The sequence below is a fragment of the Alosa sapidissima genome, chromosome 3 (genome assembly GCF_018492685.1).
Source record: "Alosa sapidissima isolate fAloSap1 chromosome 3, fAloSap1.pri, whole genome shotgun sequence".
In the NCBI taxonomy this organism is placed as follows: domain Eukaryota; kingdom Metazoa; phylum Chordata; class Actinopteri; order Clupeiformes; family Clupeidae; genus Alosa; species Alosa sapidissima.
The window spans coordinates 18043032-18063854 of NC_055959.1; the positions used below are offsets into that span (position 1 = coordinate 18043032).

At 41.7% G+C, this 20823-nt stretch overlaps 1 protein-coding gene across 5 annotated transcripts; it reads right to left on the reverse strand.

The window, feature by feature from the left end:
- Nucleotides 1-941: 941 nt before the first annotated feature.
- Nucleotides 942-20638, reverse strand: LOC121706306 (zinc finger CCCH domain-containing protein 7B-like). 5 transcript variants are annotated; one of them, XM_042087930.1, is made up of 23 exons: nt 20405-20638; nt 19930-19994; nt 19761-19797; nt 19244-19441; nt 18260-18418; nt 17917-17997; nt 16947-17006; nt 16759-16801; nt 15532-15755; nt 14972-15311; nt 14660-14721; nt 14478-14577; nt 13585-13746; nt 13098-13303; nt 12111-12211; nt 11360-11544; nt 10891-10967; nt 10171-10361; nt 9650-9749; nt 8660-8768; nt 7588-7721; nt 7205-7368; nt 942-4471 (listed from the first exon to the last, which is right to left on the reverse strand). In XM_042087930.1, exons 1-23 carry the CDS (start codon nt 20414-20416, stop codon nt 4291-4293), a joined length of 2991 nt encoding a protein of 996 aa, XP_041943864.1. In that variant the 5' UTR covers nt 20417-20638; the 3' UTR covers nt 942-4290. The 5 variants fall into 5 exon arrangements, with proteins under 5 accessions (XP_041943864.1, XP_041943867.1, XP_041943865.1 ...); XM_042087933.1 differs by having other exon boundaries at nt 19930-20105; XM_042087931.1 differs by having other exon boundaries at nt 20384-20638.
- Between the last annotated feature and the right edge of the window lie 185 nt (nt 20639-20823).

Here is a 20823-nt window from a genome sequence, read left to right on the forward strand (position 1 = left end):
GTCACATGGGCATTTTGACTGCATAACAACAAAAGCCAAAAGACATTCCATCAAGTCACTTTCCATTAATTTCTGTCTATTGAGAAGTTTCCATACACTGCTCTTTGTGACTGACTCATGGTGTGTATGAAAGAATCTGAACCAGAATGTAATTTACCACTGTGGTAATCTCTGCTGGGCAGAGGTCAAGACATCCATGTTAACAAACAGAAAAGTCCAGCTGATCTTTTTTGTCCCAAAGTGCCCATGCAATCAACAGCCAACTTCACCCATTGTCTCCTGAACGATATACCTGTATGATATATTTACAAAGCAAAGTGTCGGCCAGATGACTGTGCCTAGTTAAAGTGAGGCAATGCTGCTCTTTTATCCTAAAAATAATGGCTTTAAATTAATTTCGATGCAACACTGACAATATGGAGAATGGAGACTCTGGCATATTGTTCAAGGTAAGCCTTGAACACCTGATTCTCCAGTTCTGAAATCTGTTCCCTTTATCCAACAAACTGGGGCCAACAAATACTGGGCTAAAGGTAAGGTGAGCGATTCTAAGCGATTTCTAATTGAACCGTTTTTGTAAAATTCAGTGTACAGTGTCAAAAAACCTGGTCTTCTTACATAACCCTGGCTCCATGAATGGGAAACAAAGTGGGGGGCAGCCTTCCCCTTTAAATGACAACAAAACACTGTGTGGAGTTCCTTGGTGAGCACTGAAGGGAGGAGTGAGCTACCTAACATCTCTGGCATGTTTTGTTTGGTCTTTGGTTCCAATATACAGTAAGTTGCTTTGGACAAAAGTGTCAACACAGACATAAACATAAGCATAAACAAATGCAATGTCATATTTAGTTAATTTCCAAAGCATTTTCTGACATATATTTGGGGCTCCTGCAATTAAAAATCTGTTTGTTTGGGAAGACTACTTAACAAAAACACAAAGGATCCCTTAAGATCTTTATTGGCATGCTTTGGTCCATTGCTCACATGATAATGTCAAAATCCTCAAGACCTAAAAACAGTTCTCTGTGTCTGGGTCTTTTCACATTCAATCCATATGTACACAGTGAGACCCATTTTCACACTATGAAATTCATAGAACATAAATGAGATAGTATAGCAATCACAAGCCTTTCTTTTCCCAAGAGAAATAACAATACAATCTTGTAAAAACAGTAAAGCAGTTATTATTTGTTTAAAGACCATTGTGAAGCTCTCTGTTTCATAACAGTGTAAAAGCTCAACTTAGTTATGCCCTGGAGTTCAGTTATTTGGGGGGTTTACAAAATGATCAAAAAGAACACAATCTGCTAAAATTGTTTCAACGTGCCAACACAATGAGAGTGTAAGAAATGGCTGAATACTCTAAGACTAAGAACATGAGATGCATGGTAATGGTGAGCTCATAAAGATAACATGTAAAAGGTCCGTGCTCTGGCCTCACCCAGATACCTGAGGCCAGGAAGGAAACTGGTGTAAAGGATACCAACCAAATGTAGAATGGACATGGGGGTAGGCCACTGAGAACCATCCCAGGCAAGAGGGAGAGATGAACTTAATTATCATACAGAACAACAAAAGTTGTCAGTCCTGTTTGTTTTAGAAGCCTAATGGTAATTTACATTAGAAGTGTGAAACAGTAGTTAGAGATGCTTGTTGTTCAGACCTACATCACTGAATCTGGAGTATATTTCACATGCTTCGTTACTGCTCTTAACTTGAAGATGGAATGCTGCATCAACCAAAAGAAACACCCTTTTCTTCATAATAGAGAGAAGTAAAAAAAAAATACTGGCAAGTGCAATAAGAAATAACCGATCATTGATGCTTTCTGCAGACATTTGTGTTAAGTCCAGTATTTCTAATACATCTAGGCCTTCAGTAGTGCCTTGAATGCGGATACTTTGGCACACAAAAGGAAAATCTCTACTTCTCTACTGATCAGGTCAGGAATGACTGGTTGTGACTGGGTTGTGGCACTGAACAATATAACCACTAACAGTTTTTAACTACCAACAGTATAAAGGTGTAACAACTTTAAGGCACAAAGACATATGAGGATAGGTCCCTCATTAAGCCAAGGAACCAAATACCACAACATATAAATGGTGCAGATTATACTGGCAACAAAGATTGTTCTAAATTCTAAATTGTTCACATAACTATTCTCTACATTCTACAACCTAATATAGATGTTACATTATCTTACAATACAAAGAGAGTATATCTTCTGATTGTATGTTCACAAGCGTAACATTTCAGTAAGACTGTCTAGATACAGACATTGTAAACAAACATATTATGCGGTTGTTCAAGATAAATCCATTTTTACCATCTTTCTGGTACTTCTGTTTAAAAACATAGAAGTAGTGTATTCACATTCACACTATCTTCTTTTCATCTTTACTTTTACAGTTTTACTTCTTCTTACATTTTTGATCACTTGTGACAAACACATGGACACATGACTTGTAGTTTTCACTATTCTTGATCTCCTTGAGGTGTTTTTCATGCTCCCTTCTTTCATTCAACAATGCATTATTCTCGGATGTGACATATTTATTAAATACTAGGTTTGGAGCAAACTGTGAGAGAATGTGGCTTGAATTTGCATGGGACCCAGAGTTAACTGATTTCAAAATGCCTGATCTAATCCAACCATTTATGAAAGAGGAGGTGGATGTCACAGTGTTGATTCAGAGTGCAACGTAATTTCAGCAAGCTGCCTCCAGACTTGTGCTTTTATAAAGAAGTGGTTTAGTCGACCCCCATAGGACTAGCAGCTCTTTTGTAAAAGCAGGCGGAATAATTATAATACGCCTGTGAAAATGACTGAAGTAGGCAGATTAAAATACATACAGAATGTCTCTCTTGAATGTACATTTTTTGTCCAAATTTTTTTTTTTATCCAACACAAAGTACCAGTGAATTATAACAGAAAACAATGATCTATGTGTGGTTTTCCCTTTTTACACACTGATCAGTTGTGCTGCCTTAATTATTTTCTCTGCAAACCTAACTGTTATGACTTTATTTCTCTTACTGGGTCAATACCACCACCATTCATTGACTGTAGCAACAATGTCAGGAATGCTTAAAACCCAAGCATGGGACTGTGCCACCACAAAGCCACTACATTCTCCTGCTGGTTAACACAACCACTCCTTGTTCACAGCATTCAACTGTATAATTCTGCTGCTGACTCAGTTCTATTTATTATCCGTCTGGTTTGCAAAACCCTACAGTTACAATCACTATGTTTTCCAAAAATACACATTTTGTTTGAATGCTTTCTCTGTGGTTCAACTCCTTCAAGCTGTCGGGACAATACAACACTTTCTTTGTGCAATTACAAATCACTTAATATTCAATGTACTGCAATGTATCCTTTCAATAGCATTATAGTTAGTATAAAGTCTGTATTGCAATGATTTGCTGGCACACTTTCACTGCATACAAAGATAGAGAAATGCACACTGACTTTGGTCGCAAATGCCAGTGCTAATGACACACTGAACCTTACAAGACCATGGTCTTGAATGCTCAGAACTAGATTTGGACACATTTGAATCATGATCATCAACCTTTATCTGCAACACACACACACACACACACACACACACACACACCTAAAACTATGTCTGATTCTCAAGAATATCAATATGATACATATTCTGAGATAGGCCTGAAAAGGTAAACAATACTGCAGAGTCAACTTATCACTAATAGCTTAAATGTGCAAAATATTCCCCCTTTAATGGACAATTCAAAGTTTAGTGGGGAGGGGGGGCAGGGCAGGGAGGGGCAGGGCAGACAATTGGAGGCCAGGGAAGGGAAACACTGTTTTCTAATTGGTAGCTGGATTAGAAATTCTGATTAATCCATGGAGAATTAATTTTAGAAATGTCTTGGGGGTGCAATTTTATTCTACACTACTCAAAAAGTCAGGGATATTCGGCTTTCGGGTGACATTTCAGGATGCACCTAAAATCCACTATAACCGTTACAGCTGAACTTAATGTGACCTTCTCTAAACTTTTGAATGTGCATGTTCAACAGTTCAATACTTTCGTTACTGAAACATACAATTTCACCCAAAAGCCAGATATCCCTAACTTTTTGTGAGCAGTGTATATTTAGATTTCATTGATCCTTGAAGTCAGAGGACAGTAGACTAGTTATTAACTTGCACTTCACTGAAAAACTATTTTGATGGCAGTCTCCATATACATGTGTGTGTGTTTGTGCATAACGTGCATATGTAATTAATGAATGTGAATCCTGGAGGATGGCTCAGTCCCTTAGGAGGAAGTTGTACCTCCCGAAGTTGAAGTCAGTGGGGGCAATCAGCATATCGGCCCGGGCCTTGGCCAGCTTCCGCCGCAAGAAGGCCCGTCGCTCATGCCACTCTTCAAGCTCCTCCTCGCTGTGGGCAAAATCACAGGCATGGCCGTCTGGACATGCACCACCCAACCTGTCAAACACACACAGTCCTCTGTCACTCTGTGTTTATCATTTCATCTGTCTCCATGCACACAGTCACGCCCCACACACACACATGCACACACACATAAACAAACTGTAGTTGGAGAGGAACTGGTAAACACAAGCTAAGTGGAAGAGGGGCATTTCCACAGTGGCCAACACTTTGTTGTGAAATCGATGAAGGTATTTTCAGAATTTGGAGGCGTTTTCTGAATATGCAGTTGTTGTGGAGTTTGCCTGTGTTGTGACCCTTCTCAGTTCAACTGTTGACAGCAGTTGACAACCAGCACATCTTCATCTCCAGAAACCCTGTACAGCAGCTAGTAATCCACCCACCGTGTCATGACTTTGAATTAGCACCTCGTCCTTCAACCCCAATCACATCTTAAGGATCTGGGGCCTCATGTACAAAGCTTGCGTACGCACAAAAATGCTGCGTACGCCATTTCTCTCGCTCACGTCCGGATGTATGAAGACTGACTTGAACATGAGAATGTGCGGTCCTCCACGCAAACTTCATGTCTGGCGTACGCACATTTCCAATATGTATCGTCAGTTGGCGACACTTGGAGGCAATGCAGCGCAACAACATTAGTTGATCGCGAGTCTAGGCCTTTATTTGCACAGTATATTGTGAAACGTGGGTTATTAAAAATGATAACACTTCGAAAGTAGGCCTATGTTTCTATATTTGGACATGCAACATGCGCAAATTCAACTAAGTTATGCAACAACCTATCTATAATGACAACTGTAGACTTATTAGAGGATAAGAATTAAAAGGGAATGTGAAACATAGCCTACACAGCGCCGATATTTGGTTACAGGATTGTTAATGACTGGCTTATCAAACATTTCAGATTTTGAAGAGCTTTCCACAAAACCTGTGATAAATGGGGTCGCCTTCACGCATTTGCCCATGCCTTAACATTTGCCCAGTGTTTTCCCTTTATATCTTCGATAGTTTTCATTTTAAAATAAATTTTGAATACATATGGGACAGGATCATGCATGTGAATAGATAGGCTGACTAATAAGCGCGAATATAAGCTATTTCCCTGATTGACTGCATGGCTACTTTGACTTTCCTCGAGTAAGCATTCGCATTATTGTCACACTTGTGTGCAAATATAGGGATATGATCCAGAAATCGTAATGTTGTGGCAAGTCGGCCTGGATCAACTTAGTTTATTCCATTCGGGTGCACAATGCGTGGTACTTGGACACGATTTATTTAATGATTTTTTAATAAATGCAGTTATGTTGTAATGGTCCAAATGCATTCAAACCCAGTTATGCGAACCCTGTCACCTACTTGCAGACTGACCAATAATTCTGCCACAGTCTCCTATAGCCTAGACACTGCCACGCCCTGCCACTACTGTTTTTGTTATTAATTACAGATGATAAAGATCTAAGATTCTTGCCATTTCGTCAGATAAGCACGTCTACCTCGCATTCGCTGGAAATAAACTTTTTTATTCATTTGATGATTTCAATGATTAAACTTTGCAACAGGTTTGAGTATGAATGAATCCACAGATGAGTTTTCATTGTTATTAATATCGCAGGATAGGCCATTTTGTCTTCGCGGAGGTCTGCGCTCTCGAATGTCCTTCTAGTTAGCATATTAAAATGAGTGATTGAGGGAGGAGAGAGGGTGGAGTGTAATGTTCGTGCATGTGTGCTTAATTTTACGTTAATTGGGATGTACAAAGAAAAGCTGCGTGGAATGCTGCGTACACAGTTTCATACATCAGGATTTTTTTTGTGCGTACGCTACTTTTCAGGTTTGCGCCTACGCAATGTTTTAGTATGAAATCCACGCAAGTCTTTGTACATTAGGCCCCTGGACTGACCAGGGCTCCTCATCACTCATAAACCCTCCTGTCTCCATTCTGAGTTTTGTGTTTGCACTAAGTTCAGTCTTTTTGTGTTGTTCTGATTCTACCTGGTAAGAGCTCTGCCAGGCTCATCCTGTCCTGAACTGTGGTGTGTGTGTCTGTGAGTCTGAATGTTGTGTGCGTGCCTAGGCATGTGTCAGTTCCAGTGACGTCACTCTCTCTATCAGATCCTATGTAAAGATCAAACTGACAGTTAGCACTGTAAACGTAGGCACTAAACTACCAGATTATGTTTCTTCTTGGACATCAGGTGTGCCTGGAACAGACGTACAAGTTTTTTAGCTTGGTGGAGGGGAGGGTCATTGAGAGTCCCCGTCTTGGACCTACATCAGGATTATTTCTGTGATTCTGTGAACTAGTTTCATAGGGAAACAACGGTGTGTAACTACGAATAGGACCCCTGCCTGGGTGCCTAAACCAGTGAACACTGGTAACAAGGATACAATGTGTATTATGTTTCCATGGCAGTATATGAAAAAAATCCTTTTAGTCCAGCTTCATGCCATATTGTATTCACCTTTGAGATAGATAGATAGATAGATAGATAGATAGAGATACTTTATTTATCCAGAAGGAAATTAATCTTATTAGTTATTACAAGCATAAAATAACAAAAGTCTTACTTCTACCTCCATGATGTTGACAGTGGGACAAGGATGCTTGACACAATGACCCACACATTAATTTGAACGGATTTAACATGTCTGTTACTGTATGTTGTACAGAAATACAGAGCGCAAAGCTAATCACTCCCTGCTGTTTCCCTGTTTAAAACTCCCTGTGGATGCCCTGACTGGCAAGTGCTGGTGGGTGCTGACCTGGGGCAGAGGGAGAGGTGGAGTCCAGGGAAGCGGTACATCCAGTCCAGGTTCTCCTCGTCCTCTTTGAACAGGCGGTCCTTGTGCTTCTCTGTGGAGATGTGCTGCTGCCTCTGCCGCTCGCTGTTGCTGTGCTTCCCACAGAGCCGACAATGGAAGCCACTCTGTCCAGGGGCAGAGAGAACAGGTGTATCTCACAACATGACCAGACCAACACTTCTTATGCCAATTCGTCTGCTTGGTAGTACTTCTGAATAAAAAAACAAGAGATAAGGTTGCACAATTGTCTCAAAAGGTCAAACAGAAAACACCTAGCTGTCATAGCAAATGACTGACATCTCCCTATAGTAATTCTAAGCTAATTTATAATTTGCCTTGCTTACCATTAGATCGGCATAATCTGTTGGCATTGCGATATGCTTGTCATCGGTTCGCTGGTGCGGGGAGGTGTTGTTTGGATGGTGGCTCTGACTGGACGTGGTCAGCCACATGTCATACAGCTGCTGCATGTCCTGCACTGAAGGTTAAACCCGACACAAACAGGAAAGAAATAGGAACAATGTGAGCATATGGAGCTCATATGTTGAACCTCATAGTTAAAAAATAATGTGACTATGTAGAGATACATTCTGGAGGAAGTATTCTGAGATGACTGGTTACCATCTGAGATGTATTTGGTTACCATACTGGGGGACAATAAACCAAAAATCCTTGACACTAGTTCCAATGGGTGATGTTTGTATTGTATCTAGTATAGTATTATAGTATAGTATAGTATTATAGACTATATCATAGTATAGTCTAGTATAGTATTAAAAGAACTCAACCATAGCCTGTCTTTGCTAACTGAGCCTATCCAATTCTAGCCTGGCCCCACCCAGCTAGATCTTCTTTCAGGGAGATCTAGTCTGGAACACTATAGTCCACTATAGTCCCTTAGACAGAAGCAGCAACACCTGCAAACGTCAAAAATGTGGAAAAATGCAGAAATTTATTTACAGCAAAGGTAGACCCACATTCATTGTTTCCTCACTGTTGATGCTGTTTATTGTCAGTTCATAAAGTTTAGGCGAAGTAGGAAGTAATGTTAGGAATCTCTGATCAATGTGATTGGTAAGGCTGGACCAATGTTTTTAAACTTAGTGCCCGTCGGGATGCAAGTGTTGGAAACGTTTCCCAATCAAGAGTCACCAGACTCTATTCACTTCATGAATGAGTTTGGATTTTTCCAGGCTAATCCAAATCCACCCTCAGCTGAAAATGCACTGATGTAAATAAATGTTTTACTTCTTTATTTTACAGTAATTGTTATGTGTTGGGTATGTGTAGATAACTATCCACTTTACAGCACTGTGTCTCATTCTTTAGACACGAGCACAGTTGTACAGGCAAGTTGCCTCAGACAACGACTGCAATAATACTGCAAACATTTCAGTAAGCCAAAAGGGAGCTCACAGCCTTCGTTCTTCATGTAGGTCCACACGTCCCTCTCCTCCTGGCTGTGAGCGAAGGAGCAGTTCCCCGGATAGGTGCATTTCCTCTGCTTAAGCACATGGGCACAGATCTGAGAAGAGAAGGAACACAGACGTCAAGCACAGACCTGTCCACAAACACAGACACCGAGTCAGCATGCTGGCCAGGACAAAGTGACAAAGACAGGACAAAAAAAAAAAAAAAAAAAAAAGACTAGCGCTTACATAAAAGACCAAAAAAAGTAAATTCTGCTTGTCTCAGTTATGGCCCCCATAGGGATCATGGGGGCAACAACAGCCAGGAAGGTCAGGCTAAGACATAAATTATTCCATCTGCAAACATCTTTGATGGAAATTCAGTGTTTCAGGCTTTGTCATCATTATCTTTTATTGCATTGCTTTGTCATGTGGAACCAAATCCTCACTGAGCATGTGGAGTTGTCACAGACTACATTACAATGGAAGTGGATGATTGAGATGAAAAATGTTTTTTCACCACACTGTTGAATACAGAAACAAACTGTTTCCTGTATTCAACACACAAACAAACAAATTCAACAAACAAAAGGTTTTTTTTACGTTTAGCTAGTCTTGCATCACAGGTTTTCATGTTATCAAATGTCTGAGTTCTGTGAGTACTGCGAGTTCACCTGATATTTTCAGGATGGTGTCATGACATAGCAAGTCTTTAATATGAACATTTACGTTCAGTTCAAGTCAGTTAATGTATAATATTGAAGAATGAACTTGAATGAAAAATTCAATTTCTGTCATCATGCAATGATGGAATAGACATTAGAAACACATTTCCAATCTTAGCCTGTGCTGTGAAGCCCCATTCAACATTACCCTGTGGTACACTGTAGAGATCGAGACAAAACACAAATCTGTAAGGACCTGCTAAAGTTTTGTACGTATGACTGAAGCATGATGCTCAGAGAGATCTATGTATGGAGCGGTTGGGTGCACTTACATCGTACTTCTGAAAGTGGTGCTTAGAAAAGGGTGGTGCTCTGACCATCACCCACTTCTCAAAGGCATTCACCAGCAGCACCCGATGTTCCTTAATCCAGCTGCAAAGGGTCATGGAAGACTAGTCGTCATTGTGTACAGTCTAACACGGTGACCTAGATGTCAGCATTTGTACACATATGGCAATTATGTTACAATTACAATGCTACAGTGTAAATACATTTCTGAGCCCATAGATAGGATAAAAGTTTAACAAGACAGATACCCCAGCATTAACAGAATGCAACATGAACAAGGTCATGAGCCATGGCCTTCACTGTCTCTTTTCCAAGGTCGTTTCTAAGAGGCATTGGAAACATGCAAGTTCTGCCTAAGGATTGGGAGCAGGGTGGGAGTGTCAAGAGGCCAAACACACTCTTACTGAAGTAGGATCAGTTCCTGGTTAGGAGTCTTTTTGGACCGCACAACTTTTCAGTTGTCAGTAAATGGAAACGGCAGAGGACCTGAGGCACCATGGCTCACCTGTGGCGGGCTTTGCCCAGACAGTACTTGAACGCCTTGTCTGGCTCGTTGACCACGCCATCCCTCCAGCACTGACTGCACACAAACTTCATCTTCATGTTCAAGCTCCGGCCTCTGGACGTGCCAGCACTTCCTCCTGCTGATGGAGGGCTGTTGGCAGGAGCTACTGGCTTGGCTGGAACATATGCAGGCTTCAGCCAATCACATCACAAAAGGGAAAGACAGACAAAGGAAGGTGAGGTGAGGTGAGGTGAGGAAAGCATACTTGACATTAGGAACAATTTAAAATCATATTTTTGGGTTATCCAAGCCTTTGTTGACAGGACAGTGAGGAGCAGACAGGAAATGATTGTGGGAGAGAGATGCGGGGAATAAGCTTAGGAGATGACCGCAGGCCGGATTCGAACCTGGGTCCTTATTGCCATTGGACTTGTGTATGGGACATCGACCCTCCAACTCCACAATGGCTCTTCTCTACATTAGTAATTTGAGCAAAACAGCTAAAAAAACAAATGCAAGACTTCACTAAATACAATTGTAGCTATGTCAGTATATAGTCAGGAATCAGGTCACCTTTCATGGTAATTACAGTTTCAACTGTGTGGCAGCTTGTATTTGTGGTGTTATCATGACACTCTATGTGACTAGGTGTGATTGCTTTAATTGATGGGAATTGGAGAGACTGTCAACACAAGCCATCTGCCGCAGCAGTCATCTAACCTTCTGTCTCTTCAGGATCAGCTCCTGTTTGTGCCATTGTCTCTTGGACTCCTGCACGATTTCTTCTTGGGTGGTGCCTAAACAAACACACACACAAACAAACAATCAAAACAAACAAACATCTACCTTCCTACAGTGATCAGTAGTGATGGAAAGCAAGCTTTTGTGCTTGACTGAGCTTACACCACACTCTGCCTGTACACACAACTACAAATGATTATAATTCTCTGGAGCCTTTGAAGACTTGCTAAAATAAATGTTTTGTCGCCCCCTGCTGGACAAAGGACAACCATATGTTGTTTTATGCCATCCAAGCAGCAGAACTCCATATTGTAATGGAAATGTCCCTCGAAAAATACATCATGGGAGCTGGTGCATGTTCCAAAGTAAATGACTTGAGTGCATACTATGGCAATGATGGTGTGTATGCGTGCACATTAAATGGTACTGGTAGTTTGCGTTTGTGTACCAGAGCTGTGCTGTAGCACCCAGCACTTGAGCTCGATGACGGAGTGGGCGAAAGGACAGCCGTCCTCGTGCTGGCAGCCACAACGCGCCTCATATCGACACACGTCAAACTGGCACTGGAGCCGCAGCGGGCGGATCTTTGTGTAACGCACCCTGCCATTGGCTTTCTCCACGTGCACTAAACATCTGTATGCGAGAAACAGAGAGAGAAATAGAGAGTTGGAGACCAAGCATGGAAGGAAGGGAGGGAGAGGGAAAGGTAGAGAGAGGGAGAGAGAGGGAGAGGGAGAGGGAAAAGAAAAGAGGGGGGGGGGGGAGGCTTAACACACCTTTATTGAACCAACAATAGGTGTTAAAACACTACAAAATAAAAAACACTGTTGCAGCCTCAAGTAAAACCATACAGAGCTTTCATATTTTCATATGTTTCATATTTTAAAAACAACCTCCACATCTTCCCCACTCTCACACAGCAACCCTTTCACCCCACTTACTGTCAGAAAGCCTTTAATGTCATTGGCCAACTTATAAAATGCATACTCAATTTTGATTCTCCATCCCACCATCCCCCTACATGACTCCATTGTGTTGGTTGAGACTGCTCTCAAAATCATACACTTCCTTGTCAACCAGATGGCCGAGAGAGAGAGAGAGAGAGAGACATCTGAGAGAAGTAAGTAAGTGTTTATATGACAGTCTAACATGTAATAAGGGAGTAGCATTCTGGGATATAGACATTTAGGAGGACTCACTTGTTGTGGTCAAACACATGGTGGGTGGTCAGATTGGAGCAGACAGTCTTGTTCTCTTTGCAGTGTCTACTAATGATCCGGGGCTTACTATCAAAACATTCCTGGACAAATGGAGTCATACAAACATTATGTTAGTTTGTATGAGAGTATGTGTGCATGACAAGAGAACACACACCCACCACGCAGGGAAACATGACAAACTGAATTGTGGGAGCATGCACGTGAATGTACACACACACACACACACACACACACACACACACACACACAAACCAGGACCATAACACCAGTGTGGATTTGTTTCAGCTGGGTGACACTTTGTGTGTCTGTCTGCGTGTGTGTATCTGTGGGTGTGCGTACCGATCACACAAATGAACATACTGTAAACATTTGTAGTAGCTGACTGACACTTTGTGTTGTCATTATGTTGTTTTCATAATTGTTGGAATTCATAATCACGATTAATCGATTAACTGCACAGCCATAGCGTGTGTATCTGCATTAGCCTGACGAGCCAAACCCACATTAAGGAGTAGGGTCTGGGAACTCACCATTCGCAGTGCTCGAGGGGCGGGATAAACGGTTGTCTTTCAAATTCCCTCTGCACGCAAAAGGATAGCACTACAACTCATGAGTACCATGCGATTTTCCCACCAGCAGAGCTAGTTGGCTAGTTGACCAAACATTTTGGCAACTTAAAAAACCTTCACTTGTGTTGCTCTGTTCGCCAGCAGCAGCATCCATGTAAGCATTCAAGTAGCAGGGAATTCACAAGGAACCGTCGCAACTCTGCCATCATTATGTTAAGCCCGCCCACCGACTCTATACACGATGTAATTGGCCTGATCGAAGTTTAATTTTTTCAGCTCACAAGCCAACGGAGAGTTGCTAGACTACCCTGGCTGCAAATTACATTTGCTGCCGCTAGGGTGCGTCTAGATTTCAAGGCTATATCTACGTGCTTCTCATGTGAGTGTGTCCCCCCACCTTACAGAGGAACATGAACATGCCGGCGTGGATGTGCAGCAGCTGGGCGATGCTGAGCGCCTGGCCACCAGAGGAGCCCAGAGGGTCGAAGAGCAGCTCTCTGATCAGGGTGCCCATCCGCTCCTGCGTCCACACGTCAATTTCCTCCTGGTGGTACGCAAACGTGCAGTTCTCCCCGTACTTACACTCCTGACGCTCTTGCACCTCTGTATGCAGACACATGCACACAAACAATCCAAAAAGAAGCAATTCTTACATCATTTCCTGGAGGACAGTTACAGTATAGCAGTAAACTAGTGTGGGTGCAGAAACACAAGAGCACAACATGACAACATATGCATATACGGTTCAAACAGTACACGATACAACATAAACATTTCAGTATAGGAGGGACAATAGTATCTTTCTGATACAACAATTTTATGAAAATGTAGGAACAATGTTAATAAACTAAGTGGACGTGTTAAAACAGCATGTCTGCGGTTACCTTTGCAAAGCACAAAGGGTCCCATGAAGTTGTTGTATGCTGGCCTGGGACGAACCCTTTTCCAGGTGGGATCTTCTGGATTCTTCCTCCGGCAAAGCAGGGTGTTCCTCTTACAGTCATGGGCCTGATCCGGATGGTACTGATAGTCCAACACTCCTGGGCCTGATGAGAGGTGAGGGAGGGAAGGATTGGAGATTTAAGCAAAAAGCCCCGAGAGGCCGTTCTATATCGTGAATTTAGCACAGCTGAGAGGCGTTGTTAGGCACAAAGAGAGCGAAACGAAGCTGAGTATATATATATAGGACATTAAAAATTGATACAAAATAAACAAATAATCATGAAATTTAAAAGCTATTTCATCTACAAATGTCCATTCTTCTGCGAAGTCCCCATAGAATAGTTCCACTGCTAGTAGATTCTTATCAGAATTGTTGTTCAGCAACTTTGAATTTTAACCGTTATGCATTCTAAGCGCATTAATATAGAACGAAATGTGGTCTCAGCCGTGCTAAATCGGGGAAATATACAACGGCATCGAACACGAACTATCCGTTTTATATTATATATACACACCATAGACATACAGTCTATGATATACACCATCATATGCTATTTCACATAGCTTGCATTGCACATGTGCACATGTATGTCTGTACGTATATGTGTGTGTGTTTATGTAATAGACAAAATGAGATCTAAATTGCATAAATAAATATAAATATAAATTTGCAATGCACACTATATAATAACTGTGTAGTAAATAGAGAGATAAGCAATAAAGCTTAGCTAAAGCAATACAGTGATAAAAAGACAGAGATAACAAAAGCACACGAACAACACTGAATGCCCTTTATGCATCATACAAAAATAGGGGAAGGTAGTGGGAGGCTCACCGTTCTTCACATAACAGATAGGGCAGGCCTGAATAAACTCATGTGTGGCTTCTAGAGGGTTCCGTGAAAGCAGGTAGAGCTTAGAAATCATCTGACCATTCTGGAGACAAAAGAAGACATGTCTTTTAAAGGCTGAAAATCACCAAAGTAACAGAGCCTTCAGCCTTATTGACAAGACTTACATATCTGTTTGGAGGGTTTGGTGTCCGTAAAGATGACAGAAAACTATGCGGCTCTTTACTGCCTGGGATGTACACAGAGAAAGAAGTCAGACATAAAACTGTCAAAACAGAGACATCTCTTGTGACACTTCCTTAAGCACAAAAGCTGACCATGATATAAACTTGGGTATACATGTTTAAGGTGCAGTCCGCAAGTCCAATCCAATCCACTTTTGGACAAATTCAGCTAATTGCTTCTCATAGTCCTCTAGTTATCCATTCTCTGTACTCTGCTAAACTCTAGTTCTCAACCATGCAGTTCCACCCACTCACTAGGCAGGGAGAATTCAGACAGAGAGTCCAACCCCACTCCGCCCACCACCAGCGCTGGCCCCAGGGAAGCATGTGAGGTAGCCCCCAGGGGAGAGAATGCGTCCAGGGCATCTAGGACATCCATGGAATCTGGGGCATCCAGGGCATCCAGGGCGTCCAAGCCTCTGGGTGAGGCTGCCTGGGCCGGACAGAGCCCCGAGAAGGCATCCAGAGAGTTTAGCTGGCTGAGGGCCGAACCGAAGAGGTCAGATGGCAGCAGGGGTGAGGTGGTTGTGGGGGCGGGAAAGGCAGGCGGCAGACCCACGGAAGGTTTAACAGGCAGGTGACTTGGTATAGTCAGCTGCAAAACAGACAGAAGCAAATAGCCAACATGTAGTATTAATAGTCATATACTGGAAATAAATAATATTCTTGCTGCAGTGTGCATGAAGTGAGGCTTAGCTTTCAGTTGCTAACAGAGAACAAGACAACTCACTAGCCTGATTGAACACCATTTCAGTTACTTTGCTTTTCTTAACTGATCTCTTCTATTCCGCAGAGCAGAGATGAATCTTTCTCACCAGGTTGGGCTGCTCCACTGTGGACACACATGCATCCAGGAGGCTGTCCAGTTCGTCCCCCAACACCTCACAGCTCCCCATGTCCCCAGAGATGGGAACTGACAGAGGCACACACTCAGGACTAAGAGCCGCGCTGTCTGAGAACATGGCGGTCTTGGCGGCGCACATGGGTGGAGGGGAGGATTCCTCACTGACTGGGATCGGAATGCCCAAGGACAACTGGACTGTGGACGCATGAGGGAGAAAAGTCAAGAGAAGAAAGCTAGAGTTTAGCTGGGAGATAGTTTCAGTTAATGGCTTGGTTATTACAGCCGGGCTACACCGGGCGCATAACTAAAGCATCCTGTTTGTGGAGTGTATGTGAGCTTCCTCTATAAATCAATGGAACTGACCAGACCAGATGTGATAGCAGCACGTGCACATTTGAAAAAAACTTCTAAAACAATTTTTTACGCTCCGCGAACAGAATACTTCAGCCGTGCACCGGTATAGTGAAGGAATAAAATTTAGGAATTGATCGACAAAGTCTCAGCCAGTCGGTAGTCGGGTCAGAAATCTCAGAGAGCTTTATTCACGGCACCGAAGACCCTCATTGTGTTGCTAACAGACGTAGTCTGAAGATACAGAGAAAAATCACACTTCTTATAGGACTGGTCAAAGCTTACATCTCATCTTGTGGCACGTCAAATATTCACTGACCACATCACCCAAACTCGTCTAACATTGTACACAAAATTGTACACATGATTACGCCAGCTTTCCCAAAAAGGAAGAGCAAAGAGGAATTAGCATTCGCATTAGGTTATTTACATATGCCAAATAAACTTAGCTGGGGACTATCCAATGAGATACTTATAAAGAAAGTGAAGAAGCAACACCAAATATAAACACTAAGTCCTTTTTTACAGTACAGATGAAAGTGAATGGTATTCGTAATTCATTATCACTTGCACATTTCTCCCTCTTATATATGAAAGTGAACCTGCCTCTTCAGTAGGGACTACATTATTTTGTATATTTTTCCAGGGTAAGTGTAGACTGAATGTTTACCAAACCAAGCCTACCAGCCTTGGCAGATTAAACACTTGTATGTGGTATCAGAGCCTAACTGCACAAAGCACAATCAATGAAATGGGTAAAGGGCACTGCCAGGAATGTTTGTGATCAAACTTTGAAGAGGGACATGTTGAAAGAAAGCTCTACTTGAATTGTCAGAATAATACATACCTGATGAAATGTCACTCAAGAAATCAAGACCATTTGATGTGCCCTGAAAAAGAAAGAACACAGATACAACAATCAGAATGCTTTGATGCTCATTTCAAAATGTGTAGACAATGGTAAATGGCATTTAAGCCAGATATGACCACATTGCGGCCTATGTGGATTGTGGATGTCTTAAAAGCAGAACCTGCCTCTTCTTCAGTAGCTGGGGCCGAATGTCCATTACTCCCTTCTGTTGGAGTCAAATCATCCTATGAAAACAGCAATGAATTACTTGTGTTATAGTAACAGGTTAACTTGACATTCAATTGAAATAACTACAGTATGTCTGGTGAGGTACAAAATTATGGATTCGCTCAAAAAAAGTTCAGCGAAGCAGTCAGTCAGAGGTCTCAGAGAGCTTTATTCACAGCACCGGGGACTTACGTTGTGTTACTAACAGGCGCAGTCCAAAGATAAACTGCATAGACAGTCCCTCTTATACCCCTCCTGACAAGCTTACATCTCCATTGTGGTATGTAAATCATCTTATTACTTCACTACTTAACTATCAACTATGCCCACAAGGATGTATCCCCTAACGACCGACATCTGTGGTATGTCTTCAGAGCTGACCCTTGTAAATAGTGGACAAGGCTTCTCCCTAGACCCATGCTATACACACAGAAACAGCATGCATCCCAAATCACCTTGAGAATACATTCCACAGATGCTAGCCACAAATCATCATCTCAGTTTCTGCCTACTTGTACATTTTCATGAATAACTTGCTCACAAACAAATGACTGAATATAGATCAGCATATATATGGAATAACCCTTTAAGGTAAAAATGTCTTCCTACAGTGGTTATGGAGATATAAAACAGAATGAATAGTTCATATAGATGTGTAGAAAGGCATGTTTACTCTACATAAAGCACATTTACAAAATTGATTATACATAGGTTACTCTCTATATTGTTCTGTGCCATTTTTAAAACGCCATTAAAGTAATGCAGGAATTCTTTCTTTCATCCATCATTTCGTTACATAGTGTAATACCAAGCATTCAAGATTGTAAGCCAGTGTGAAGAATCAAAATTAGTTTACAGCTGTTATTTTAAGGTAATAGAACCACATTCTGTATGCAGCTATATTTAAAAGAGAGGGTTTCAGCTAACCGGAGAGCTGGTGTAGGCCTTTCGAGTCTTCAGGCCCAGTTTGCAGGCAAGCTCCTGTGCTAGCTCGTTCACCCGTGTGTCCTGAGGAGGAATTGTTCATCGCACAGTCAGTAAATTCAACAAAACCAGACAGATCAAGACCAGACAATCAAGCAAAAGACTCGTTTGGATATAACCACTACTTCAACATGTATCCCTGCTGATGGCTATGTGACATTGGCAGATTTGATAATCATGCCAAGATCACTCCAGGTGTTGAGTGTCAATGTGAAGCAAATTATATCTTAGAGACTCCACAAGAGCACAGCTGAGTAAACTGTACGACTGTTTTCCAGAGACTGACCTGGGGTGAGGATAGAAGGCACTCTGTGCTGCAGTCGTATGCCTCCCTCACACGGCCGAGCTCTCTCAGGCATAGAGCCTTCCTGTAGAGCGCTCTCTGGCTGTCCTTCTCGACAGCCAACACACGCTCGCAGTCCTGCAGTCCCAGCTCATACTCGTGCTATTTGTGAATGAAAGAAAGAAAGAAAGAAAGACAACGATAGAAAGAAAAGATTGAGTGAGATACATGACTGAAAAAGGACAGGAAACACAATAGCTGTTTCCATTCAGCTCATTTGCAAAATTTGGCAAAACAGGATGCGTACTGTGTGCGCTTACATCCACTGTGTTATGACAACTAAAACTGAATATTCTCCTAATCACAAAAGGAGTTCTGATCATCTGTAGGATCAAAAGGTAAGGTTACGGTGTTAAGGTAATGTTTATGGAGACATGCAGGTGGAAATGTTTCCATAAATGTTAACTACATTACATTAATTTCCCGTGTATTAGCCGCACTATAAACTTCAGGACAGTGTTTTATGCAAGTAAAAAAAAAAAACAAATCATATTAATACCATATTAACTGCCCCTGTGTATTAACCTCATAGCTGAAGAAATTTGGCAAAATAAATGTATAAACCTTGGCTTATAGTTGGGAAATTACGGTATAGCTTGCATGAATTGAGAGTTAAATGAACTCATTATACCTGCACTGAATCCATACATTTTTATGTAGATTAGAATATTAAATGCAAATTTCCAGTCAGGATTTCTTATTCAAATGGTCAAAATGCCAAAACCCAAAGTAATGTTGGAGAGATTAATTGTGAAGATACAAATAAAATTAAAAGCAAAACAAATGTAAAATGAATAAGCCTATAACCACCAATCTGTCATAGATATTTAATAGAGCCGTAGATTAATAACAGATCAGTGCGGATAACACAAGTCACAATCACATGATGACTCCCAGAACCCATATATCTTCCTAATGATGACTCACCACACTATAGTTGGCGGCTGCCCTGTTCAAGTACAGGCTCTCCAGTAGGGCAGTGGGGATGGAGAGGGCCTCCTCCCTGGCATAGTTCGCCACGCTAATGCCCTCACTGTAATGCCTCACCGCCTTCCTCCAGCTGCCCTCCCGAAAGGTGGCATTGCCTTCGTCCAGGAGGTTGCACACTAGCTGTGTCAGGAACACCTACAAGACAGGCGGAGGTCCCATAAGGAAGAGAGCAAGCAAGGAAAAGATGCAACAATCACATAACTCTGATGGTTAGATTGGCTTCAGAGGAAAGTGCCAATTTAGATTACATCAACATGATCAGGCTCTACATGTGATGAGGAGGCATGAGTGATCTTGTGGCATAATGACAATATTGCCCAAGTGCCAATAAGGTCAATTTAAATCCATCATATATGATAAAGACCTCCAGGTGGTGAAAAAAATGGCTAACTCCCACAATAATCATCCCTCTCCCTTTGTTTATATGCAAAAAAGTGTATGCATAAAATTCTACCTCGTAGCTTTCAGGCTCTGGAAAAGGCAAAGAGGACCTACGAAAATAAAACAGTACTGTTGAAAGCAATAAATCATGATGACATGAGAAACAACGGGAATTATGGCAACTATGTGGAGCACAACTCCCCTGAAAATGAGGTGACGTCTCATGTCCATTAGGCACTTACTGTATAAACGCCAGTGCCCTCTGAATATCTTCTCGGCGCTTCTGTCGCTCCAAATCCATGGTAGCCTACATGAACCAGCGGTTTTACCATCAACCTTATTATTGCACCGCTGTAAGTGGGTTTCGCAGTTGTTTAGCGGCCAGAATTAAGTTAAACCTCAACTTCCAATACGAGCCCTACACAAAGAGGACGTGACGTCGACAAAAACCCAACTGATCAAATAAATCGATGAAAAATCAGAAATAAAATCGACAGAAAAAAATGTTTTAATGTTTGCAGCTGACACAGTGGACAGCCAACTCACGCTACCTTTTACAGTTACTTTGCCATAGAGGACTCTGCTTATCAATATTAATGCGAAACAAAGTTTGTGCCAAACTCATAGAAATGTCATCAGTAGAACTGTCTGCCGTTTTAAATATATTGTTGTTAATGTTACAAGTATCAACTTCACCATAAGGAGCTATTGGCTCACGTTGTTGAGCATTCGCAAGACTTCTTCAAAGAACACCCGCAGGCTGCTCTATCCACTTGGAAGAAGTTAAATCTTGTTGCATAAACTTTACAGGAACTTGGCAAGTCAAAGAGGTGTCTAGATCAATTAAAAAATGAATTAAAAAGTAGGCTACTTCTCGGAACAGCCGTCGTCATTTCGGGTTTCTCTTGCTTAAAAAAAACGCCTTCCTTGTTTCGCTCTCTGACTGGCAAACTTCCGGGTCACCGAATCGACCATGCCACCATGGTTTTTATATCTATCCATTAAGTATGCAGTTATCTTGGGCATGGCTCTCGCAAACTCAGACTGATACTTAATTGTCAAGAGAATGCAGTGTAAATACATTAAATGTCATAAATGGACAACGACCAATTAGGTTCAAAATATTATAGGAAAAA

What these genes read in the sequence shown, in the direction of transcription:
- LOC121706306 (XM_042087930.1), bottom strand. An exon ending in AGGCCTACACCAGCTCTCCG is followed by an intron (nt 17,007 to 17,916) that starts GTTAGCTGAAAC and finishes CTGTTTTCATAG; the next exon opens with GATGATTTGACTCCAACAGA. An exon ending in CAGTGGAGCAGCCCAACCTG is followed by an intron (nt 15,312 to 15,531) that starts GTGAGAAAGATT and finishes TCTGTTTTGCAG; the next exon opens with CTGACTATACCAAGTCACCT.